A 17,808-nucleotide genomic window follows, 5' to 3' on the forward strand; every position below is an offset into this window, starting at 1 on the left:
CCAGAATGGGCCTGAGACCGCCGTCTTTCTTTGGTACCAAGAAGTAGCGGCTGTAGAAGCCCGACTCGCTCTCTGGGAAGGGAACTATTTCTATAGCCCCTTTTCTCAACAGAGTTAAAACCTCGGTTCGGAGGACATGCGCGTCGTCCGTTTGTACCGAAGTCTGGATAACCCCGCCAAAATGCGGAGGTCTTCTGGCAAACTGGAGCGAGTAGCCCTGGATTATGACTTTTAAAATCCAGCTTGACACCCCGGGGATGACTTTCCAAGCCTCGGCCCGGGTGGCAAGAGGGAGAATAACATCGGATGACGGCCCGCTTAAGAGGGGGCCAAGCACCGAGATGGGTGGAAGAGGAAATTTGCTCTTTTGTGGAGTGTTTAAAAAATGGGTCGCCATGAAAACGGCGGTTTGGAAAGGGCACAACAGCTGTGGGCCCTGTTACAGCAGGTTGTGTTTCTCCCACGCCCAGAGATAAATGAGGCGGAGGGGAGTTTGCACGAGAGAGCTTTTGGGGTGGTCCGGCCGCGGTGAGATGTGCCCCAATCCTCTTCCTTCACAGATCTGGATGACTTCGGAGTCGCCGGGTCCAGCGCAATCCTGGGCCGGGGTCCCTGGCGTCTGGGGAAGGACAAGCGCTTGGGAGGGCGCGGGCGCTGGTGGTTCTCTTTGGCCGGCGCTGCTTGAGAAGCAGAGGGGGCAAGCTTCGTCTGCTGAGCCGGCGCAGGCCTTGGAGGGCTGGAAGTAGACGCAGAGCTTAATCGTTTCGGCAGAAAGTGTCTCATCGCCTGAGAAGACTTCTGTGCAGCCATGAAACGCTCAGTGAATCCTTCCACCGCAGGTCCAAAGAGTCCTGACGGGGACACGGGGGCATCCAGAAAGGCCGCCTTGTCCTGGTCTTTGATTTCCGTCAGGTTAAGCCAAAGGTGACGTTCCAGCACTACCAAACTGGCCATTGACCTGCAAATGGCCTGGGCCGTGGCCTTCGTGGCCTTCGTGGCCGCAGGGCTAAATCAGTGGTGCTGCGGAGGTCTCTGAAGGCAGGTGCATCGATGCCAGACTCGTCCAGGGAGCGGGGAAGTTTGGCCTGGAACACCTGAAAGATGGCCATTGAATGAAGCACTGAAGCGGCTTGGCCCGCAGAGGCGTAGGCTCTTCCTGCTAGGGCAGAAGTGGTCCTGCAGAGTTTGGACGGGAGGGCTCTTTTAGTCTTTCATCCCACAGCCGCGGGAGGACAGAGGTGAGCGGCCACTGCTTCATCCAGGGGCGGCAGATGCTCGTAGCCCTTCTCTTCTGAGCCATCTACGGTGGTGAGGGCTGAGCGGTGGGTAGTGTGCAGGCGGGCAGAGTAGGGAGCACGCCACGACTTCGTCAGCTCTTCGTGTACTTCTGGATAGAACGAGGCAGAGCGCTGGCGAGGGGCCTGCCGACGGCCTGGGAGAAACCACTCATCCAAGCGGCTTCGCAATGGCTCCTCTGGTGGGGCCCAGTCGAGGTCCAGATCCTCTATGGCCTTAGATAGGACACGGAAGAGCTTGGCGTCCATACCCGTGCCGTGGTCAGTAGGCTCCAGGGAAGGCAGGGGGGCGCCAACCCATCCTTCTGGTTCAGGGGCCGCCATAGACAGAGAGTCGAAGAGTGGCTCTTCGTCAGATCCGCCGAAGGAGACGAGGTCACTCGCATCTGCTGAGGGACGCTGGTCAGGGCGGGCGAACAAGACGGGGGAATGCTCTCTGTTGGGAGAGGGTGAGGCACGCGGGCGCTGGTCCGATGTGGTCTCTTCCTCGCCGGCTCGCGAGGAGAAGGGGATGGGAGGGCGCGAACGGCGTTGTCGTTCTCCTTGAAGAAGGTGGCCCACGAGCGCAGAGACGCCAGACTCATGCACTCGCAGTGCGGGCATGAGCCACCGGTGAGCGCGTCATCCGCGTGGGACTTGCCCAGGCATCCAACACACTCGCTGTGTCCGTCTTCTTCGTGCAGAGGGGCTCTGCACGTACCACAGGAGTGGTGTGGCATTTAGAAATGCCGGGCGCCATGAAAACGGCGATTGGGAGGCTCTTAACGGCGAGGGCCGGGCTCAAAAGCGGTGAAAACCGCTGGAAAGTGCTCAAAAGTGGCTGTAAAACCGCGGGAAGACGCTCTATGTGACGTGCCGGATGGCGGCAGGAAACACGCTGAGAAGCGGCCGGTAGCAGGAGCGGGAGGCGGCGACTCGTCGATGGCACGAGGCGGCAGTCGACGAGGGTGAAGGCGCTGGCTGGGTCCGGCGAGTCAGCAGGGTCCACTGCGGGTCCTCTTCGACGGCGGCAGAGCGTCTTGTTAGGCGGCAAGCTTCTTTCTCGGTGAGCAGGCTTCAGTGAGGATCAGCGAAGAGAAGTAGAGTCGTCGCTGAAGGAGGAAGGACTGATGGCCTATGGCGAAACGCTCGCTTATATAGCCCTTTACCCCGCCCCTTTCGGTGGGAAAGCTTGTGCGCTCTGTCGCCACAGGCCGCGCAGCTATGCCGCACCGTCACTGGTTCAACAACTTGTCTATGAGTGAACCAATGACGATGCAGTTACACTGCGTTATTGAAAAGGCTTCAGTAGCGGGGAAAAAGGGAAACTTTTCCCCCATACGCAGTACGAGTGAATTATCAAAAGGGAACACACATATTCCTGACATGAAGATATTTTGTAAATTTCCTTACTGTAAATATATATATATAAAAAATATTTTTGTGAGTGGATATGCATTGGTAAGGACTTCATTTGGACAACTTTGAAAAAAAATGGTCTTTAAAGTTTTGGGGGTTTTTTTGTTTGTTTTGTTTTTTTGCACCCTCAGAATCCAGATTTTCAAGTAGTTGTATCTTGGCCAAATATTGTCATATCTTAACAACAATCAATGGAAAGCTTATTTATTCAGCTTTCAGACGATGTATAAATCTCAATTTAAAAAAAAAAATAATGACTGGTTTTGTGGTCCAGGGTGATATTTATTTGTTCATTTCAGCAATTCTGTGCAATTTTTTGTTGAAGAGTAAATAAGTAATCTCAAGACATCTTAGTACATCTTTTACATATTTCCCAAAAGACAAATCACTTAATATAAAGCCAAGCAACATCTTGTCATTAGCTAGTTGGGAACACCCTGCTCTTCATCTGTGGATCTGTTTATTTGCCTTCTTCTGTGCTATGATATTCATTGACTGTGACTGTGATTTGAGATCACCCATTTTGTGATGGATAACATGTCTTATGCTGGGAAACTGACTCTTATGGTTCCCAGAGACTCAAAATCATATAGGCATGTATATTTCACTTGTTTTCTTTACCTCTATCTGCTTATTTTGTCAATGAATATTTGTCTTGTCATTGTAATTATAATAGAGAAATCTCTACATGAACCGATGTACATATTCTTAAGTCATCTGTGTATTAATGGGGTTTATGGAGCCTCAGGATTCTACCCTAAATTTCTGTCTGATTTAATATTGGATTCATATGTGATCTCCTCTCACATGTGTGCTCTGCAGACCTTTGTTATTTACAGCTCTTTACTGTGTGAATTTACAATATTAACAGTGATGTCTTATGATAGATATGTAGCCATATGCAAACCTTTAGACTATCATTCCAAATTAACTAAATTCAATTGTTTGAAATTAATTCTGTTTTCATGGATTGTACCCAACTGCGTCACAGTTACAGCAGTCCTGTTATCGAACTTGAGGCTATTTTGTAAAAATCACATTGATAAATTATATTGTGACAACTGGTCAATTGTAAAACTGTCATGTGAATCGTCTTTTGTTAATAATATCTATGGATATGTCGTTGGTGTCATATGTTGTATTTGTGCAGTTATTGTCATTGTATCCTACATTAAACTGATCTCTGCATGTAAAACATCTTTAGAAAACAGAAGGAAATTCTGGCAAACATGTCTGCCACACATATTATCACTGATCAATTTCACTTTTGCTATGATGTTTGATTTCCTGTATAACAGATATGGTTCAAATGACATTTCAGAGAGTCTGCGTCATTTTTTGGCTTTAGAATTAGTTATAGTCCCACCTGTTCTTAATCCTGTAATCTATGGGTTAAATATTAGAGCAGTGCGCAAAAGAGTTTTTATTTCACGTCTTGCAGCAAGAGAAAATGTTTCACGTGCACCAAAAAGACGTAAAATGTAATTATTTTCTGTACTTTTCTGAAAGACATGCTAAAACAGTTGTCATGACAATGTTTATAAGTAAATGTTTCACAAGCTCAAAAAGGTTTAAAACCTAACTTTCTAATGGTTTATTTACATACATACATTTTTGCTGTGTTTCAGATTTTCTCAGTTGGCAAAGAATGCTGTTGATGCTACATAATGCAAAAAAATGTTAAATGTATTGATTTACATTTTTAGCAGTATGCATTCTTTCATGACTCTCAGTGTTAAGGTAAATCATGTGAACATAGATGATCATTTACACTGGAAATTGGCTCCATATGTCTGCTGCTATGATAATGGGTTTAGTTCTTGGCTTGCACTGTAGGTAGCTTTTGTTAAAAGCATCTGAAATGTCTTAAATTCAATGGTAAATTTGTGTTTCGTCTCATTATGGATGCTTGTTCAGGACCCCTTGGTGTCACTTTTTTATGTGCAGGATGCTCTATTGCTTTCTTTTGATATACAGTAATAAGTGAAGTCACAGCACTGCCATATTGCTGCCACACATTCTGATGAATTAATAGGAAATCATCTTATTTGAATGAGTTATTGCCGAACAAGTATCCCTGTACATTCTGACATTGCAAAAGTCATAAACATTTAATTTAAAGTTGGGAAATTCCCTCCTTATAAAAAGTGTGAGCAAGTTGTTCGTCTTCATTAGCAATCAGATCAATGGATAAACAAGACACCACAACATAGGTACTGCAAATGTCAAATTGCTCATTTATTGTTTAAAAAAAAAGGTGCAGGATGAGCGAGAGAGGGTGGCAACTCAGCATGAGGTTTTTGCAGAGGTTTTACACTTAATTCCTATGCAAACTGACATGCTATTAAAAACATTTTGGACATCAAGTGGAAATATACTGTATATAACTATATACTGTAAAAAAAAAAAAAAAAAAAAGACTCTCATGAATGTGCATACAGCCGTTGCTGGAAGCCAGTGATTATTGATTATTGAAAAAATTATGGTTTAAAAGGTTTTAATTATGGATATTTGCTTCACTTCAGAAGGCATTTATTAACCCACTGCAGTCATATGGATTACTTTTACAAGTATGATGGATGGATGTGTTTTTTGGAGCTTCAAAAACTCGGGCACTATTCAATGCTATTACTACGGTGGTGCATTGCTGCCACATATTATTTTTTCCACTCAATCATGTCATAATTACGAAATATTATGTTGTTAAAACGACATCTTTTCTATTAAAAATGAGATTTTATGTTGTTAAAAAATCATCTTTTTCTCATTAAAACGACATATTGAATGTGATGTGTACGAAATAGCTACACTTTTATCTGGTCTATAATAGAGAATAGATTTATAGCCTAGATCAGTTTATTCACATTTATTTGTATATTACCAAAAGATTACGATGTCTAGAAAAACGTGTAGGCTATAGCAAACACTAATAAAGCATGCTATACAGAAAAATTGGTTTGTGCAGAATTTTATCTTTTAATATCACTTACTAGGCTAGTGACGTTAAGCATTTTCTTTATAACGGTTTTATATGGGAGGAAAACACAATGTGTAATTAAACGAATTGCATTCATATTCTGGGCTCATCTGCTTTGCTCTACATAATATGTTTTATTAGTATGATGTTTACGGAGTTTGGTATTTTAATATCTCTGTCTTAGTACATTAAGCCATGTTAAGTGCTTTCTATGAGAGGAAAATGCTTAAAATTAAACATGTTGCGTTCAAATTCTGGGCTCAACTGCTTTTCTGTACATATGGTTTATTTGTATAATGTTTACTCAGTTTGGTCTGTTAATATAACTGTCTTAGTATGGCCTACATTAAGCCACGTTAAGCGTTTTTCACATTAAGCATTTTAGAATGTCCCGACTGGGGTTTTTGAGAGAAAACCCCCCAGATAAATCGGACACTTGGAAACTAGGAGCCCTATTTTAAGAAGTTTGAAACGCATGGCGTAGGTGCACTTAGTCCAAAAAATGCGCGTATCCAAAAAAGTTGTACCTATTCTCATAATGAGTCATGGGTGTGTTTTGGGCGTAACATGCAATAAACCAATCAAAGTGTCAGCTCCCATTCCCTTCAAAAGCTAGGTGCGCTTGCACCGTGGCGGACTGCTATTTAAATAGTGGAACTAACGCGCCAAAAAATACTGGCGCGTATACTGACGTTTTCAGTTGCCTCAAAATAGCAACACGCCAACAATGTGCCTGAACGCACCTCGTTTTCAGACCAGCACCCCCATGGGCGCACAAATGGGCACGAGTGCATTTGTTATTTAAACAACATGGGCGCTGGATGTGAAAATTATAACTGCGTTGGGCTGAAGCTAGCAAAAAACACTTGCCTGGTGTCATTTTACCATTTAATTCCCTCAATTTATAAATCATGTGCATGATTTACAAATTGAGAGAAGGAAATAGTAAATCATGTGCACGTTTTAGTAAATCGAGGGAACAAATAGTAAATCATCCACATGTTTTAGTAAATTGAGGGAACGAATTAGTAAATCGTGGGCACAATTTAATTTTATTTCTTGCATGTCATGTGCGGGGCCCCGTATAAATCGAATCACAAGTTTATCAATCAAATTAAATCAATCAACCCCCACCCCCCATTGTATTCTATATTTATAATAATATTTGACACATTATTTTTGTCTCTGCCATGGAATATTTATTTTTTAATTAATTCATGCTGACATGATTGCTTAATCACTTTGTGGTTAGGGTTAAGGTTAGGGTTACCTCAAAATTCATATTGTGTTTTTATTAAACAGTCAATAAAATCGCTATACTGCATTAAAAATAATGCAGTATTTTTTTCCTAAAGGGACTTAGATGTAAGGAATATCAGCAATTCAACAAAAAGCTATAGCAAGACAACAATAAAGGAGTGACATCACGTTTTGTATATTATTTGCTGTCTACAAGCATGAACACCCTAATTATCAAAGGGCTGATAAACCCATCCCATCTGTTATATAAACTTTACAAGTGATTCAGCCATGAGTGCTTGGAAATCTCCCTCAGAGCACAGAACGGTATAGGAAGAACTTTCAAGAAAACCTCAAGATTAACACTCTTTTTTTCCAGGTACAAACGTCACAACTCAGTTAATTAATTTTCTCATCAAAGGATTTTCTCTGCTGCATAAAGTATTTGACTGTAAATACGCTATGTGTAGGACCACAATGTGTGTATACAAAAAGAAAATGCATGTGAGGAAGTGTAAAATAAGCACTGATTATTGTACTTTTCCTAAGATGCTTCTGTTTATGCATTTTTGTCTGGTCTGCATTAGTTTGTCAAGTGGAATGGACAACGTCTCCTCCTTCTCCTTGTTCTCTCTCACAGCTCTAAACGACACCAGCAGATCCAGCAGGATCACTATATTCTCTTTTGCCCTTCCAGGCTATTTTCTGACCATTTTTGTCAACGCAGTCTTGATTATCATAATTGTTCTGGAGAAAGTTCTCCACCAGCCCATGTACATTTTTTTGTGCAATTTATGTATAAATGGATTATACGGAGCCACAGGATTTTATCCATCCCTACTGTATTATTTACTTAATGAAAACAATGTAATTTCTCTGGAACAATGTGCCATCCAAAGTTTTGCCATTTTCACCTATGCAATAGGTGAGTTTACTAATTTGAGCGTAATGGCATTCGATAGGTATTTAGCAATCTGCAGACCACTATACTACCATACTGTCATGACAACTATGACTGTTTGGAGGCTGCTGACTTTCATATGGATGTTTCCCTGCTGCACTGCAATACTGATCATACTGATGACGCTCAGGTTTCCGATTTGCATGAATCAGATAAGCAAACTGTACTGTGAAACCTGGGTCTTGGAGAGACTTGCCTGCAGGGTGGACACTGCTCAGTATGTGATCAATGGAATTTTAACATGTGCTGTTAATGCTCTGGTATGGTTTGTGTTTTTATCATATATAAAAATACTGATCTCTTGTAAACACTCTGTTCAAAACCACAAGAAGTTCATAACCACATGTCTACCACATTTGGTAGCCTTTTTGAATTATGTGGTGTTTTCACTTTTTAATGCCCTATATGAGCTGTTTGGAACTAGCAATCTGCCTCAGGGTTTTAAAAACTTTTTGTCAGTTTCCTTTGTGATTGTTCCACCTCTGCTCAATCCTATAATATATGGAATTGTACTAACTCCTATTAGGACCAAAGTAAAGTATGTTTTCCAAAGCTTAAGATCAAAACATACTGACTGAGCATTGCATTCATTACACAACAGACCTGGAAAAATAACATGGCTTGCAAGTGTGGGCTGCGTGCTCCCTGATGATTCATGACTGTTATGATAAATGTCGAAATAAAAACCATGAGCTTGTGGTAAAACTGTATGATATTAAATATACAATAAATACAATATGAATATCAGTTAAAAAAAGATTGCAATGCAACTCATTTAATCATTAAAACACTCATCCACTTGTCCCTCCCTAGAAAATAATTAATCAAATTAATTATCTGTATTCGCTTATCGAATATTTTATATAAATATAAAGAGTGATTTCTAATTTCTGCATTCATGTCTGCCACCATGGCAAGTTTAACTACTTTATCAATTTGTAAATGACTAAATAAGGGCTACTAAAACAATAAAAATATGATCTTAGCTTGAAATAAGTTAACAACAGGGTTGTAATTATAAATGTTTTTTTTTTTTTTTTTTTTTTTTTATCTGTGTAAATATTTTAGGAAACAGCCAGACTAGGGTTATTATGTAAGTGGAGTAATTATATTGTTGCCTATTGCTTCTGTAATTATGCTCATAGATGCTAAGAAAAAGTAATTCATTAAAAATAGCAGGTTAAGATAAAGGCTACTGTGGAGCCCTTAAAATGAATAGTCGGTCTTACAATTCACTCAGAATTAAAGGGGTCATGACATAAGAAATAAAATTTTCCTTGGTCTTTTGGCATATAAGAGGTCTTTTATCATTATTACATCCTGCAAGTTCCATAACCTAAAATGTCCTTGTCATCAGTAAAAAAGCATTTATATAATCAAGCTGTAAAAAAGCTTCGATTGGAACGTATTCAGCGTGTGCTTGTGTTAATGTCCTGTTTACAGACATCGGAAATATTTCCACACAAATTAAATTTTGGGAAATTATTACAAAGCACTTTGTTTGCAAGCCCGGAATAAAGATTGACCAAAATAAAACAAAAAAAAAATTGGATTTATGACCAGTGGACTAGTGCAGCTCTATACTTTTTAAATTATAGTTCAAATCATCCAATCATCCCAGATTGGACACATTTGTGGGCCATATTTAGCCCGCGGGCCATATGTTTGACCAGTGTTGGGTAAATTACTTCAAAAAAGTAATTAATTACTAATTACATCATCAATGTATTTAAAATACTTTTCTAATTACTCTGTCTGAAAAGTAATTTAATTACTCAATAAGTAACTTATTAATTACTTCTTAAAATCCCTATAAACCTTTACCGGATAGACAATAGAAAGGAAACTCTTTTAATAATTTAGTCAAACATGGAATAGTTTAGCCTTTTATAGCTTTTTAAAATATTTTAACTTCATTAAAACATATACTATAATACTTTTAATTACTTTATAATACTTACATTTTTTTTGTAACAAATAAGGATGTCACTATACCAAAAATCTAGTAGTCAGTACCAATACCACCAAAAGTGCACAATACTCAATACCACGGTAAAAATATATAAAAATACAAATAAAACAATGCTATATATATATCTATTTTTTTTTTTCCAGGTAGGTCTAATCAGGGGTGGTTTCTTCATTAGGGCAATAGGGGCAATGCACCACCAAAGTGAGAAAGGGACGGATTTTTCAATCACATTCAACCACAGAGTTAGGCTGTTTGTTCTGCCTCTGGATATAGTCCAATCAGCGTCGAGTCACGCTCTGTGGAGTACCGCCTCTTTTTGGGCATTTCAGTCTGGCGGAGATTTGCCCCGAGTGCTCCCATAGACTTCCATTCAAAGTTTTTTTTTTTTTTCGAACTGCAGGCACTGCACTGTCTATGGGCACTGCAGTGCAATCTCTATTAGTTCCGGGAGGGCTCGCACTAACGTGCTTTCGTCATCATACGTAACCTTAACTTGTGCAGCGATTGGTGGAAACAAACATACCTCTATTAATCTTTTTTTTTTTTTAAGCTGAAGTGACATTTAATAATTTCCTCAGTGCATAATTTACATTTGACAGACATATTCTCCATCTGTAAAAGTTAGAAAGTCGAGAAAATATTTCCATTTTGCAGTCAGGCGTGGACAAGCCTTCAGCAAGCACAAACTTCCGTGAACGAGCGCCGCCGCGCGCCGAACAGACGGAGTTCAATCTGAGTAAAATACATTTTGCTCAAAATATTTGTTGAATTTTTTTTTTTTATTTTTTTTTTGGCGAACATAATTATGTCATATGTAGAATTTGGAACCTACAACTAAGTGTATTTGTACGATAGCAGTAACTGTGTAAAGTGACTATTGTAGGGTAATCAAAATAATAATAATTATTAGTCTGTTCTTTTGTTTTTATTTATTTTTTTTTTTCATTTTTAGTTTAGTGTATTTAATTTCTGCTTCAAAAAAACATTTTGTTTTTAGATTGTAAAGGTACAATTTTAGAATGTAGCCTAGGCCTAATGTGATTTGACCCCTTTTTTGCTCATGATTTATAGCATATACTACACAGTTACATTCATGTTTGTTTTTATAGCCTCCAATATGAACATTGTTTCTAGGACAATATTGGGCAGGATCTTAAATAATTTTTTTTTTTTTAATTAAATACAGTTTTTTTTTTTTTTAGATCTCAGCCCATAGACTGTAAAAAAAAGTCTCAGCCCTATGGCATGCTTTAAATACTGAATTTTCCATGTTTTAGATAGATACATTATTATATCACTTGTTAAATGGTTATTTACCAATTAGCCTATTCATTCCATTTCTAAACAGGTTTTTTTTTTTTTTTTGCTGTCACTAGACTTAATGGACGGAGACAATATGCTGTTACACATGCTGTTCACATTCACAACGCGAATATGCCGAGACGGGCATTTTGACATAACTGTGTGTGTATTTGAACGTTTAATGTGTAATAAACCGCGAAAATCTGAAACTTGCAAGGGCGGTTGTATGTGTGCGCTTTGGCTGACTGAAGACCGTCTCTCAGAGAGCGCGCGCAGTTTTTTCTCCCTAGGTTATAGCTTACATTTTACCGTAATGTTCTTGCCTACCTGTGTCAAAAAATGAAGTAATTGTAATATTTCCATTCTGCAAAACAGCCACTCGATTCTACCGACATCTTCACACAGCGACAACACAGCCAACTGGTGCGAAGTTGCAAACTCACGCGCAACTGCACTACAGCTAACGTTTTTAAAGAGGCAACGTTCACTTTTACCATTAGATGACAAATTTAGATTTTAAATTAAATATTGATTTAAACAGAACTGTTGAACTATTTTACAATATGTAACACAAGTCGCCTACATTATAAGTAACTGTAATTAAATTACCTAAAAATGAACAGTAATCCCTTACTTTACTTTTTCAGTGGATAAGTAATTTAATTACAGTAACGCGTTACTTATGCTGCATTCCAGGCAGGTTTTTGAGCCTGTAAGTCACGACTTCAAATCATGACTCACGACTTTGTAGCGTTCCAGGCAAGTCACGCCAAACTGCCTGAGTGTAAACAAACCAGCATGGCGGACCATACAGGGCTTATGCTCATTTACAATTATTTCTATCGCCAAAGGTGTTTACTCCTTGCTTATTTGAGGGAAACGGAGGAGGAAAATGACGCATAAGGCAAGAGAGGCTGTAATACCCTGGCTATGTGACGTCAGAACGCGTAACTGGGAGTACATCGATCTAGTACGAGTTCACGGGTGGGAAGTCACGGGTTTGACTGCTGTTCCAGTACACTTTCATGGGTAGAAGTTTGGAAAAACACAGGTCATGGGTTTCCTGGAACGCGGCATTAGTAACGTGTTACACCCAACACTGTGTTTGACACACCTGTTCTAAAGGATTCCACATTTCAGTTGCAAACATGTCAGCCAATCACACCAGTGGGTGTTTACACCAAAGTCTCACAGCAGAACGTTAAACAGAACGTTAAAATCAGAGGCCTAAAATCAAGGTAGAAAATAGCCATTTATTTCTAAATTATGACGATTATTTGATGTAAAATCATATTAAATTATTAGTGTACCTCAGGAAACATTATAATATAATAACAATCCATTCCATGACCCCTTTAATTGTTTGCTTTACTATGAAGCCATCTGTGTTTATGATAAGACTTAATTTTAGCTGAGTTAAAGAGTTTCTGATGGACCTTGTTGCTTCAGAATTACAGAAGGATAAAGTCATAGAAACTGTCAACCTAAGATCAACTTTGCATGAGTGAATAAACAGCGTTTTCTTCCACTCTGATTACCCACAACTGAAGTAACCCCCAATCACTCCCTGGGTGCCGCAGCAAAAAACAAAAACAACTACAAAAAAAAAAAAAGGCTGCCCACTGCTCCGGGTGTGTGTACACTGTGTGTGTATGTGTATTTTTAACTGCTGTGTGTGTGCACTTGGATGGGTGAAATGCAGAGCACAAAGTATGGGACAACACACTTGGCTTCACGTCACTTTTGGACTGTTAGATCATTATGATGTTGCATATCTGACTGTATATAAAGTTCTCTCATACAGCTGTGAGCAGAGTGAAAGGTGACTCTTAAAGAGGAGTTCAGAGGCCTTCTCGAACTTTAAGCCAAGACTTTTGGTTGTTTTTTGTTATTTTTAATGGTTTAGTACAACATTTATTTTAAATGATTTTTTTTCTTCCAACAGTAACACAAGATACACAAGACTGAACACTAGAGAAATACTAGGTTATTTGTGTCAGCATTGTTTGATCTGGAGCCGGATTTTGAGAAGGAATGGAAAACATCTCCCTTTCCCACATTCTCACCGTCACGGCTCTGAATGAGTGGGACTGGACCAGCAGGATCATATTTTTTTCTATTGCACTTCCAGGTTACCTTTTGACTGTTGTTCTGAATGCCACCTTGATTATGATTATTGCTTTTGAGAAAGCACTGCATGAGCCAATGTACATTTTCTTGTGTAATCTCTGTGTTAATGATCTGTGTGGAACTACGGGGTTTTATCCCAGGGCCTTGGTGTATTTACTCACAGAAACAAATAGGATTTCACTTGAGGAATGCATTGTACAAGGTCTTGTCATTGTCGTCTATGCAGTTGGTGAATTTACAAATTTAAGTGTCATGGCGGTTGATAGATACATAGCGATATGTCGACCTTTACATTATCATAGTATTATGTCACCTTTCACTGTGCTTTGCCTGGTGATTTTTCTTTGGGCATTTCCTTGTTTTGCAAGTCTATTAGCCATTTTATTGGCTATTAAAAACCCTATTTGCAGATACGACATAAATAAACTTTTCTGTGAAAACCTGTCCTTGGTGAATCTTGGATGCAGACAAGATATTTCACAAGGGATTTTTAATGGATGGATGTATATCAGCATGTCTATCTTAATTGGTTTGGTTCTGATTTCCTATTTTAAAATAATTCTAGCTTGTAGAAAATCTAAAGTAAATCAAGAAAAGTTCTTCAGCACATGTACGCCACACTTGATTTCCTTTCTGAACTACGTAGCCTGTTCCTTTTTTGATTCTTCCCAGACAGAATTAAGAACAAAAACATTGTCTCATACTGTTTTGTCTGTTATATTCCTGACTGTTCCCCCTTTTATCAATCCTTTAATATATGGTATAAAATTAGCTCCAATTAGGGCAAAAATATTGTATATTTTCCGAAGTTCAAGGTTTAAAAACATGTAGCATTCACTGTTATGAATAATTTAGTGCTGACTGCTTTTTGTGTCATTATGCGTCGCAGTGACGATTCATTAAAAGTGACAATGATAAAAGATTTATTTTGAACTGCAGAAGCAAGCATGTGCTCATATAATGTTATTTAAAAAGGATAATGTATTTTGAGCTGTTTAAATGTACTTGATTTAATGGCTAAGAAATATATGTATATTTATAACAATTGCTTATGCCTTAGCATTTGACACTGCATATAACACATCTTTAATGCTATTAAAGTCAATAAAAAAATGAATGAGGCTTGTATCACATGCATTAACACAGTAGTTAGTTCTCATTATACAGTGGATCTGTATTGAATGCTATGAACAATGATAACTGAATCTCAGACGAGAAAACGACTATCAATGTAACACTTCGATGCCATCTTCTGGTAAAAACCTAAATGCCACACAGGATATTTGTAAAATTATTGGCAAGCCATATACTTTCATTATAATTTCACATGTCTAACTACTTTTGCTTCACTGCCTCCAACCAAAACACATCCAGCCAAATGTTAAGATAATAATGCAACCTATGAAGTAAAGAAAATTTGCAGAATTTATCAGACTAAGAAAGCAAATGTGGCTTATCCATAGTTTGCATATATTATAGTTGGTTCATTATTCTTATTTGTGACTATAGACAAAACCAGTCATAAGGGTCAATTTTTTGAATTTGAGATTTATACATCATCTGGAAGCTAAATAATTAAGCTTTGATGTATGGTTTGTTAATATTTGGATAAGATACAACTATTTGAACATCTGGAATCTGAGGGTGCAAAAAAAATTAAATATTGAGAAAATCACCTTTAAAGTTGTCCAAATGAAGTCCTTAGCAATGCTTATCCACTCGCAAAAATACATTTTTGATATATTTATGGTAGAAACTTTACAAAATATCTTAATATCCTTATAATATTTGGCATAAAATTGATTTTTTTGTTCATTTTTTTCTATTGCTACAAATATACCCATGTGACTTATGACTGATTTTGTTAATATAATATATAATTTGTTAATATTTCAGCAAAGCAAAATTGCAAAAATTCTCAAGAACAAATAAAATTGGCTTCAGCAAATATTTGACTGATGGGATTTCTGCCTAAATTCACAATAACTCATAGATGGTGCAAACATTCAAATTTATATCTACAGTACCTGTCAAAACTTAGAAACATTACAATTTTTCAATGTTTTTGAAAGAAGTCTATGTGCTTACCAAGGCTGCGTTTATTTAATCTTAAATACAGTATAACATTAATTTTGTGAAATATTATTGCAATTTAAAATAATTGTTTTCCTTTTAAATAAATTTAAAAATGTAATTTATTCCTGTGATCAAAGCTGAATTTTCAGCATCATTACTCCAATCAGTGTCACATGATCCTTCATAAATCATTCTAATATGTTGATTTGCTGGTCAAGAAACATTTATGCATTTGACACTGCATATCTTTTGTGGTATTAAAACCGATAAAGGGCAAAGCAGGCCTGTACCACATGCATTAAAACAGTGGTTAGTTTTCATAAATATAATGGCTCAACATAGGGTGTCATGAACAATAATAACACTGAAACTATCAAAAGTATCAAAGTAACACTTTGGTGCCATCTTCTGGTTAAAAACCTACATGTACATGATTTTTGCAAGATTACTGGCATGCCAAAATCCAAAGGTTTGAATATCATTCTCGTTGTTCCGTTATTATATTGTTGTTTGCTGATGCCTATCACTAATTAAACTGAATTTGAAAAAATGCTATAGTGCAAAAAGATGATGCTCCAAATCGTTAAATAATATATGGGTATATTGCATGTAAATATTTTTATGCAAAGATATATATGAAGAGTTTCGTTGCAAAACGAGATAAATCCGTTTTTAACATTTTTGTCAAAACATGTTTATTATTATGTTATCATGTTATTATTTTGTTTTATGGTGCTACTTAGCTGTATTTTTTAAGTTATGAAGGTTTAAATCAAAACAAACCAACTGCAGTTGAATTGATATTAATTGGAATGCACAACCAAAAAACAAGATTTTTGAAAAATTAAAAAAATGGATTTATCTCGTTTTGCAACGAAACTCTTCATATGTATATATATATATTATATATAGTTCTAATTCAAAGTGTACATTATTTCACCCTATAAATTTGATCACACTTTTCTGAATTTTCTCTTTCCTCTACATAGTTACATAACAAAACTGTGCTATTTCATTTGCCAAGTAACTTTTAAACTTTCCAGCATTAGTTTATTATTTCTTGTAATATTTGCTTGGGAAATGAGGCTAGTTGACATGCAAGAAAGCAATTAATACAAGGGCCATAACTATAAGGTTTGAGAGTGAAAAAAATTCACAAAAAAGTGATTCAGTATGTGTTTCAAACATCTGCTTGTGAATTCTTTGCTCCAAACTACAATTCTAAGTGTTGTGTACAGAAGTGAACAATAAAACCACATCAGCACATACAAGAGTCAAATATAGAGGGACTTAGCAATGTGAGGATCTTCAAGTTTAAGACACCTAAAATTATAGCCATAAGGATAAGCATGTGTTTCAGATCAGGTGATGTTTTTTTTTTTTTTTTTTTTTTTACGTTGATAATTTGCTACAGCCCCAAACACGTGATGGTGTGAATGCCGCTAGCGTTTTTGGTATTTTCTGATTACACCAAATGAGATTAAGAACAGTACGTCCATTCATTCTGCTACATAATTCAATTTTTAGCTAAAAGTCTGATTGGAGTGGCTTTAGTTGAGTTACTCCTCCTTCTAGAGACACTTGTAAAATAAGACCCAGCCTGACCAGAGTACTGGTCAAACGTCCCAGGAGAGCCATCATCCGAAGAAACCAACATGAAACCTCAGAGTATACTTGTCTTGCTTGTCCTTGTCGTCTTAGCATTGCACTGTAAGTTTGCATTTGGTGGTAGAAGTGTTTAAACTGACTTTGACTTTTTATTTAATGCATATGTGCTTGTGTAAATCTAAAACTTTACATTACTGGGAAAATTTTGAATTGTAGAACAGCAAAACTAATGGCTAAAACTCATGGATACATGGGTCCAAATCACTTTTTATCATTTTGGTAGATCTGTCAGTGTTAAAACATCTCATTTCCGTCTAAGGCAAAGAGAATGAGGCAGCATCATTTCCCTGGAGCTGTGCAAGTCTGAGTGGAGTTTGCAGACAAGGAGTGTGTCTGCCTTCAGAGCTTTACTTTGGACCCTTAGGCTGTGGCAAGGGATTCTTGTAAGTTCTGTTACATTTATGCCTATATGCCTAATATCATAGCAAAAATATATAAGGGGTCTTAAAGGATTGCGTATACTTTTAAGTTTAATGGGTTATTTCAAATTTTCTATTGATAATCTGTGTTTATGAGTTGTTTATTAAAATAAAATGATTTACAACAAAATTAGAACTAAATCCATAAAATCACCCCATGATGGGCACCCCTTATATATGACAGAACCCTTTAAGTTACTATATAGAACCTTTTCTTTTAAGAGTGTCTGTCATGTCAATTATAACCTATTTTAAAATACTTGTATTTTTTCTTCTTTTCAGATGCTGCGTATCACATTTTCTTTGAGAACTGAAAATGATGTAGCAGAAGTTCCTCAAAAGTCCACCATGTGAACCCAGTCTTACCTAAT

At 37.7% G+C, this 17,808-nt stretch overlaps 3 protein-coding genes across 3 annotated transcripts; all 3 read left to right on the forward strand.

The window, feature by feature from the left end:
- Positions 1–3,221: 3,221 nt before the first annotated feature.
- On the forward strand, positions 3,222–4,178 carry LOC137012270 (olfactory receptor 4B13-like). Its single transcript, XM_067375402.1, has one exon. It carries the CDS (start codon positions 3,222–3,224, stop codon positions 4,176–4,178), a length of 957 nt encoding a protein of 318 aa, XP_067231503.1.
- Positions 4,179–7,509: 3,331 nt separating this feature from the next.
- Positions 7,510–8,448, forward strand: or61a1 (odorant receptor, family 61, subfamily A, member 1). Its single transcript, XM_067376920.1, has one exon. The coding sequence runs from the start codon at positions 7,510–7,512 to the stop codon at positions 8,446–8,448; it is 939 nt and encodes a 312-aa protein (XP_067233021.1).
- A 4,730-nt stretch (positions 8,449–13,178) lies between these two features.
- On the forward strand, positions 13,179–14,105 carry LOC137013291 (olfactory receptor-like protein OLF4). Its single transcript, XM_067376975.1, has one exon. It carries the CDS (start codon positions 13,179–13,181, stop codon positions 14,103–14,105), a length of 927 nt encoding a protein of 308 aa, XP_067233076.1.
- Positions 14,106–17,808: the final 3,703 nt, after the last annotated feature.

The sequence above is a fragment of the Chanodichthys erythropterus genome, chromosome 22, assembly GCF_024489055.1.
Source record: "Chanodichthys erythropterus isolate Z2021 chromosome 22, ASM2448905v1, whole genome shotgun sequence".
In the NCBI taxonomy this organism is placed as follows: Eukaryota; Metazoa; Chordata; class Actinopteri; order Cypriniformes; family Xenocyprididae; genus Chanodichthys; species Chanodichthys erythropterus.

Excerpts from the sequence above, each read along its gene's own strand:
- or61a1 (XM_067376920.1), top strand. The coding sequence starts at position 7,510 with ATGGACAACGTCTCCTCCTTCTCCTTGTTCTCTCTCACAGCTCTAAAC.
- LOC137013291 (XM_067376975.1), top strand. The coding sequence starts at position 13,179 with ATGGAAAACATCTCCCTTTCCCACATTCTCACCGTCACGGCTCTGAAT.
- LOC137012270 (XM_067375402.1), top strand. The coding sequence starts at position 3,222 with ATGGATAACATGTCTTATGCTGGGAAACTGACTCTTATGGTTCCCAGA.